The following is an 8,573-nucleotide window of genomic DNA, read 5'->3' as shown; positions in this document are numbered from 1 at the left end:
AAAATGCCACTCTTCTGTCATTAATATTCAAAAGGCTTCTCACCTAATTCTTTTATTTTTTACCTAATTCCTAAGACTCAATTCTTTACAATAGTCAAGGTCCCCATGAAGTCTGTCCCCCTTTCCTACTTTATTACCTTATCCCCTGCTTCTCCTTTCCTGACACATGTACCCTAGCCACACTAGCCTTAGAATTGTTCTCACCAGGCACACACCTATCTCTTGAGTCTCTGTACCTGATCACCCCTCCGCCTACAATACCGTAGAGAAAGTCTTTTCCCTAGTCACTAAAACAGTGCATAGAATAAAACAAGCAACCAATAGATAAAAGCTAAAAAAATAGACACATTTGCAGTGGTTTCGATATAGTTTGTCCCCTCCACAGATTCAGGTGCTGAGAGTTTGGTCATGAGCAAAGACATTAAGTGGTGAACTCTGTAAGAGGTGGAGCCTAGTGGGAGCTAAGTAGGTCATTTGAGGCCACTCTCCTCTAAGAAATTAGCTCAGGAAATGAGTTTTCCTAAGACTTGTTATAAAAGAGGTGGGCTGCCTCCTGTGTTCTCTGGCTCCCTGTCTTATCAGATAATATCTCCCTGTCTTAGGCACTGCAGTGTTATGATGCAGCCACAGGACTCAATGCCATGCTGCAGCCTAAGCTGTCATACTCAACACTGTTCTGTTATTTATAAAGTCCTCACCTTCAGACACTTTGTTGGAGCAGTGGGAAATGGGTTAATGTAATACGATGCACACACTTTTCTGTTTTCCTTTATCATTGATGCATGAGCATTTTCCTACACCATCATATGTACTTCAAGACCTTAATTTTTTAAGAGTAACAAGACCCCACTTTACAAGTACACAACAAATTAGTTACAGTTTCAGCTTGAAAAACTAGTTATTTTACAAATAGAATAAACAAGACGAGTCTCCCTTGTGCTGGAGATATGGCTTAGCAGTTAAGAGCACCTACAGCTCTTCCAAAGGTCCTGAGTTCAAATCCCAGTTACCACATGGTGGCTCACAACCATCTGTAATGAGATCTGATGCCCTCTTCTGGAGTGTCTGAGGACAGCTACAGTGTACTTACATGTAATAAATAAATATTTTTTAAAAAGTCTTCCTTTGATCTTTCTAAATTCCAATAGTCTCACTTCTAAAGTGAGCAACAATCTTACAAGATTGTTATAAAGGCTAAATAATAATGTGGAAAATAAACAAATTCACCAGGGATTTTTTTTTTTATTACAACATATAGGCATCAAAATGTCAAGGAAAGACCAGAGATATTGAAGCAACAGATTAAAAATTGGCACAATTATTACCCTTTAATAGCTTGACCAAGCCAATTTCTATAACTTCAATTAAAACCTACATTTGAAGAAAGAGATGTAATATATCCAATTAAAGATGAAAGACTAAGCACTTGCCTAGCATGGATAACGCACTGTCAAAAAGAAAGATATATAGTATCTGGCCCAGAATATATACTCAATAAATGTTAATTCATTTACAATTAGCAAATGATAACTAGAGTTTTTAAATATTTTGATCCATAACAAAAATATTTTTATAATTCACCTTCATACATGTCTTCTAAATATATAATAAAAATTATCAATGTAGAACTATATGTGCAATTATGTATATATATGTGTGTGTGTTTGTGTGTGTGTGTGTGTATGTCTGTGTACGTAAGCCAGAGGTATCAGATCATCCTGAATCTGGCATCATAGGCAGTTATGAGCCATTTGACATGGATGCTGAGAACCAAACTCCAGTCTCTCTGCAGGAGAGTCTGAGGGGGGAGGATCTCAAATTCTAAGCCCATACATGATGTGCGGCAGGACTCTGAGTGGGGAGTACAGGGGAAGCAAAAACCTACCTACCATGCAGCAGCACTGTGTAAGGCATTAGAAGTGTAGACATATCACAAGGTCTCATCCTTACTGATACTCTTTCCTCTCCAATCTGCCTATAGCCAAGCAAACTGAAGCCACAAATATGCAGTGGTAGAAATGACAGCTGTTGAGTTGAAATGTACTTATATCTTGTTCAAAGTCAAGACGGGAATACTGTACAGGACCAACTCACCAAGGGCAATTAACGTCATGGTAAAACCCCAAATCTGTGCCGCACTGCTGCTCCTCCTGCAGAGCACTGCAGACTAAAGGCTCTAGTGACAAAAGAATTCCAGGTGCCTCAGAGATGAGCGTGGCCAATCTTATTCTAAATGTTAGTACAGGATAACTGAGAAAGTTAAGCAACTGGCCAAGATCATGTCACAAAATAGTAGAAGGGCTAAATCTAGAATACCCACTGAAATGTCTGTGTCTAGATCTCTCTCATAAAGCACAAAATGTGCTAACAGTTAAAATTCTAAAGTTAATTTGTATTTAGTTACATTTTAACATTAACTGATAAGATGTTAGACATTCAGCTACTACTAAGAATTACTATTTTAGTAGTCTTATTAGTAGGCCATTCCAACAACATCGATTACCAAATTTTCCTTCTACATTTTGCCAAAGCTCAAAGTAGTATAGAAAAAAAAAAAAAAAAAAAAAAAAAAAAAAAAAAAAAAAAAAACAGAAATCATCTGATATTCTTTTTATTATGTTTACAGGAGAGAAAATCATTTCACAAAAGAAAAGCATTAATTCCTGTGTTATAAGTCTATTAACTTACAAAACAAAGATTTTCAAATAAATCATTCCACAAAAGAAAAACATTAATTCCTGTCTTATAAGTCTATTAACTTATAAAACAGCCAGGCAGGCGGATTTCTGAGTTCGGGGTCAGCCTGATCTACAGAGTGAGTTCCAGGATATCCAAGGCTACACAGAGAAACCCTGTCTGGAAAAACAAAAAAACAAAAAAACAAAAAACAAAAAAAAAAAAAAAAAAAAAAAAAACAAAAAAACCTTATAAAACAAATATTTTTAAATAAAATGTAGCAGAAAAAGTTCAAAGAGATTTTCATGTTTTCAGAATAACAATTTTAGCTATAGGGAATTATTAAATGCATTATTCTGAATAAAGAGAAGTAAATTAAAGCATTAAGCAACAGGAAGATAAAAATAATTATTGCATAGTGTTTCCTGGCTGCCCAGTGACATGCAGTGTGCTAGATAAGCACTTTACACATATCACCACACTTCCTAGGAAACTTGTGAGAGGATAGTATAACCACTGTTTTTGGTAACTGTACAATAGGGGCTACCTCCAAAGTAAGGCATCAGTTTACTCAGATGGGGCAAAATCAAAGTTCATTCTCAAAGCGGTTTGTCTCTCTAGAACCTCTGTTCTTCATTATCACCCACCCTCCATAATGTAGATCAAAGTCATCCATCACATCTACGAGGCCAGTTCCATGAGCTCCCAGACTCCTTCCAGAAACGTTTCTACCATCAAACACAGAGACAGGTAAGAACTCATACAACCGTAGTTTTACTCCAGGCCTAAGTGAAAGGTCACCAGCAGAAGCCGGCGATGAAAGAAGAAAGAGTACAGGAAGAAGGGCTAGACTGTTATCAGCATCTCCAGCAGCTTCTTAGCTGCATTTTAGTAGACAACAGGCCACTGGGGCAAAGGTGGGAAGGGGAATACCAAACAGGAACAGAAAGCAGAACTGAACTACAGACATCAAAAGACCCAGCCCACTGCTGTGCTCACCCCACAACTGACTGAGAAGCTGTGGGCCCTGCAGCTTCTGCAGGAGCTGACAGCCATGGGGCCTACACTAGAACAAGACAAAGACTAATAGAAACACTGAGCAGAAGTTAAGAGGAATAGCTGGGTGCAAATGACCAGCAGATTCCAAAAAAGCCCTAAGCACAGCAGTGCAGACAACTAGACAGATGAAGTATTCATGCTGAAAGGAGAAGAGATAAGAAATTCAGGGAGAGGAAAGCAAAGGTTGGACAAAGTCCTTCTGGATACAGGTAAAAATGAAGAAATCTGGCAAAACAAAGCTCCTCCTTTTGCTTGGGATTGTAGTGACCCTTGGTTCTACTATTTAAATATCTGCCTTGCTTGCCAAGACATCTCTTGCCACCTATGGCAGGGATGACATGTTGTCTTGGAGCTGTGTTATATATTTAAGAATAAGCTTTTATTAAGAATGTGTAAGTGGGGGCTGGAGAGATGGCTCCACACTTGCCTGTAACCCCAATGACATGAGTGAAGACAAGGGGATTATTGGGACTTCCAGGCTTCCAGGTTCAATAAGAGAACATTCTCCATTCTCTCATTCCAGGGAATAAGTCAGAGAGTGATAGTACAGGGTACCTCGCATCCTCCTGTCCTTCATATGTGCACTGGCGAGTAACACACACACACACACACACACACACACACACACACACACACACACATACACGCAATTGAGGGGGGGATATAAATTAGCATCATTCCACCCTTCACCCCTGCATTATCCTGAAGCATTATTCCCAGAGAGATTTTTAGACATCATGCATTCCAATGCTTCTCCCTCTAACTTTACTGTGACTAACTGGATGCTGTAAAGAACTATGTGTAAAAAAAAAAAAAAAAATTCAAAAAGTTTCAGTACAAGGATTAAGAGTAGTTCCATAGGAAAAAGCCCTGAGCTTAACTCTATTTTACTTAAGTGTGGGTGGAGAGCAGAGGTATAGAAAAGAGGAAGGCCTAGGGTTCTTAAGACAGATTTCACTTCAGCTAGAAAGCCATAGCTGGCTCCACAGAAAGCATAAAACTTCATGGTCCTGACTCCACCTTCTCAATTTACAAATGAAGAAACTGTAGAAATTAAAGGGGCTGTCCCAGAAAGACTTCTGCTGCCTCAGATAAAATTAAAAAGCTTTCTTTCTTTTCTTTTCTTTTTTCTTTTTTTGAAACTCAAACTCAAATTTCTAGGTCTTTTTTCACTTCAAAATTAAGTTGTTCTACAACCCCATGTCTTTCCTTTTCCCCAAATTCCTAATCAAATTTCACATCAGTAACCACGCACCAATAAGTGTCTATTTAAGACAGCTAGTCTGCTAGGGGTATGGTCCCTACCTGCTTCAGTTAGTCATCACTGCAACCTTCTTCAGTAAACCAAGAAACTTGGCTCAGAAACTAACTGTAACCTGTCCAAGATTACAGAGTGAGGCCAGGATTTCTAAAGCCAAGATCAGACTACTGTACTCTTTCTAATCCCAGTGCCTTTTGCATTCAGGCCTCTGAGACTCCTAGAACAATAGAATTATACATCCTTGTCATTTCAGAGGTCACAGGTACTTTTCCATTCAGACCTATAGGGTAATGTCTCACGCTGCAGCCAAATACAAAGGCACTGGAGAAGCCTGTCTTCAAACTGTGAACTCAAGTTAAAGACCAGAGAGACCTGATCCTTGCACTCACCTCAGATCTGGATACAGACCTTCAGCCTCTAAAGGTAACATTTCAGCTGAAAGAAGCAGTTTAGTGAAGCGAATAGGCTGGCCCTTTACACTGTTATATTATGTAATGGATACATTAGAATTTGTGTTGAGAGACCTAAAGGTGAAGGTTAGCCTCCATATATTAAATTTGAGTTGAGAGATAATAGGATCAAAGGTTAGTCTCCACAATTTGGTTTTGGCCAAGGTAAAGAAGAGTTTAGATTGAGGCATTTTCTGAAATGACGTGTTAAAAAAGATGTATCCTGGACCTCCAGAACTGGAGGAATACATTTCTCGTGGTCTCTGTTGGGAAACACTCGAATAATTAAGGCTTAGAGCTAGCCTCCAGAAAATGTGAAGTAAAACCAAGTCAAGTCCGAAGTATCAGAGTCTGAATTTTGGAGTGGGAGGTGGTGCTCCACCAAGCTGTAACAGCCAAGCAAGGTACGGGCGGGCGGTTGGGACGTGGGACCTAGAACCCTTACTCCCCAGCCTCCGCTTACCTTCTGTTGGAAGTAAAAAACTGAGTATTTACGGGCTACAGCAGGGTCGGGTGTGGGATAGGCTGACAAGTGCGGGCTGCCGAGGGTCTTTAGCCTAGGCCGGATGGTTGTGGCGGCCCCGAGTGATAGGAAAGGCAGAAGCAGAAGAGCCCGGCAGCCCATGGCTCGGTACGGCAGCCACAGTGTGGGCTGCTAAAGAAAGAGAGTCACAAGCCGAAGCGCAAAGACTAAGCCGGGCCCAGCTCGTAGCTCCGCCCGCTGCACACCAGCTCCTCCCCCGGGAAACTTAAAACCAGGCAGCTCCTGGCCCCAAAGGCGTTGTTGCCTTCACACTTGCCACTCGCCATCCTCCTTCTCCCCGCCCACCTCCACTGAGGTCACATTCTACGTCGGCCTTTACTACGCAGGGTTTTGCCCCATCCTTATCAATGGCTCCCCAAGCCCTATCGCTACTCTAGCCTATACCATATCCCTGCCTTTATTGTCACCATCACACTCTGTCCCCGCAACCTCAGTCCCACGGTAACACCCCCGCTCTCGGCAAATCCTAGGTAATGGCACAGGGGCGGGAGGAGGAGGGGAAGGAGGGAGAATCTATTGTCACCAGGCGTGACGGCACACACGTGACCCTCACTCAACCAGGACAGCGACCTTTCAGACGGCGTTTGACTCTCCTCTCTACTCAGAGGAGGAAGCCAGTACAGGGACTCGATGCTGGGTCCCTCAAGCAGCAGGGAATGGAGCGAGGTTCACAGATCGCTCTTGTAGGCTGTTCAGGCTCTTCACCTCCGTGGTTCCGGCCTAACCAGCCCCACCGTGTTCAGTTCTCGGGTCACCCCATCCTCCGCTTTGCCCGCACGACCCATCCCTTCTGCGGCCGCTGGGTCTTCCGCGCAGACTAAGCCTTCTCTCAGCCGGGGTAACCCATCCAGGCTCCGCGATGGCGACTCCCTCTTCAACAGCGCCCCCTCCTGGCCAGCCCGCGGCGCCAACTTTCACCCGCCCCCACGCCCTCGGCGTCGGTCCGAGGGGTGAAGCCAGCCCTTCCCACACCTCGAGCCTTCCCGGCTTCCCCCGCACTTCGCCGGGAGAACCACCGCTCCGGCAGTCGATGAAGACTGTCCCTCAAAACCCATGACTACCCCCAGCTTGACCAGAAGGGTCGCTTGCCGGCGTCTAAGCGACACGCCCTGCGGCGCACTTTCTGATTGGCTCTCCTGAAAGTCCGTCAAGACGGTACTTCCGGCGGAAGAGGACGCGGGAGATTCGATTGCTGGCGTTTGGAGAGCGGCTGTCTGAGCGGCCGGCGTCCCTTCACAGTTGCCCGGGCTTGTCTGGGTCCTTTGCCTCAGGTGAGAAGCTGAAGAAAGGAGTTCTTGGGGGGCTCTAGGTCGAGAGACGCCGAAAACTTGCGCTCCGTATGGATTTATTCCACGACTCCTGGCCGTAGAAACCAGGTACGAGGTTAAAGGGGAAAGTCAGTCCTTTCATATCCCTCGGCGAATGTTTATCAACACTCTGCTGTTGCTGCGGGAGCCCCAGAAGCCCAGAAAGGAAAGGGCTCGACTTTCACCTGGGACATAAAAATATGTCAGCAGGCTACTCTGCAGGATTGTGCTAGGTGCTGGCCAAGTTGTTTTGTTTTTCAGATTACTTTGATTGCCCAGAGAAAGTATTTTACCGAATAATGCACGCAATCCAGAAATTGAAACTTTTCTATTTTCCCTGATCTCTCGAAGCTGCATCTAAGATCCAAATCCAACTCCCTACTGAACCCTGCCACTACTGTAACCTGTGACTGTTGCATGTTGTGACAGTAGCCTTCCAGCTGTTTCCCCTGCTTATCCGTTCTCCATAAGACCAGGCAAATAGGTGAAAATTTTTGACCAAGGTACTCACCATTTAACTTGTTGTAGAAGCTTCTGTTTGTCCTGATATTTTAAGGCCAAATTCCTTAACTTAGGTTAAAAGCTCTTTGGCCTTGCTTGCCTCTTCTTGCCATACTGACCTCCCCACACACCCTCTCAGTGTGGGCGATGAAACCCTGGATATCACATACTCTGAATTATCCCCAACCCCAGGTTATCTTGTGTGTTCCTCAAAAGCACCATCCCTCAACCTCCCAATCTCTTTATCCCACCCACACCCAAGGCTTGTTCTGACTCCTTTGTAATTTCTTAGTGTGCAAAGCCTTTCTGGTTTGTTTTGTTTTACTTTACGCGTGTGAGTTAAGATAGAATTTTATACCCAAGGCTGGCCTTGAACTCCTGATCATACAGCCTCTATCTCTCAGGTACTAGATTTCTAGGTATGTCCCACCAAGACTGGCCTTGAAAACATTTTTAAAAGCATCTTGGATTTAAAGCGTTTCCTGACCTTGCAAAATCGGATCACAGAGCACTCTCATTTTTCTTTCATTCCTCAGATAAGTTTTTAAATGCCTCCATTATGCCAAGATGGACCAGGTTTTGGATGACTTCAACTAAGAGACTGCTGTCCTAGGGTAAGTATACCTCCACCCCTCTTTTTGGATAAAATTAAACTAAACAGCAAATTGAGTATGGAGACCTACATCGATAACCTTAGCACTCTGGAGACCAAGTCATGAGAATCTCTAGTTTGAAGCCAGCCGGAGATACACAGAGACTTAAGGGCTACAGAGGAA

The 8,573-nt window shown here is 43.4% G+C and overlaps 2 protein-coding genes across 6 annotated transcripts in view; one reads left to right on the top strand and one right to left on the bottom strand.

Annotated features, from left to right (window-relative positions):
• Positions 1–6,672, bottom strand: part of Prcp (prolylcarboxypeptidase) — a 47,954-nt gene extending 41,282 nt beyond the window's left edge. The window contains exon 1 of one of the 2 annotated variants that reach the window (XM_031387392.1): positions 6,560–6,672. Coding sequence is in view for 1 of the 2 variants with exons in the window: in XM_031387390.1 (XP_031243250.1) it covers positions 5,909–6,070 (162 nt within the window). In the remaining variant the exon portion in view is untranslated. Of the gene's footprint in view, positions 1–5,908; positions 6,288–6,559 lie in introns of those variants that run through there. The other variant, XM_031387390.1, reaches the window with a different exon arrangement.
• Positions 6,673–6,872: 200 nt separating this feature from the next.
• Positions 6,873–8,573, top strand: part of Ddias (DNA damage induced apoptosis suppressor) — a 24,214-nt gene continuing 22,513 nt past the window's right edge. For 2 of the 4 annotated variants that reach the window (XM_031387385.1, XM_031387387.1), the window contains exons 1-2: positions 6,873–7,260; positions 8,334–8,411. The gene's annotated coding sequence lies outside the window, so the exon portion shown is untranslated. Of the gene's footprint in view, positions 7,366–8,333; positions 8,412–8,573 lie in introns of all 4 variants that reach the window. The other 2 variants (XM_031387384.1, XM_031387386.1) reach the window with 1 other exon arrangement.

The sequence above is a fragment of the Mastomys coucha genome, unplaced genomic scaffold, assembly GCF_008632895.1.
Source record: "Mastomys coucha isolate ucsf_1 unplaced genomic scaffold, UCSF_Mcou_1 pScaffold21, whole genome shotgun sequence".
NCBI classification, from domain to species: domain Eukaryota; kingdom Metazoa; phylum Chordata; class Mammalia; order Rodentia; family Muridae; genus Mastomys; species Mastomys coucha.
This window is presented reverse-complemented; position numbering and strand designations above follow the sequence as displayed.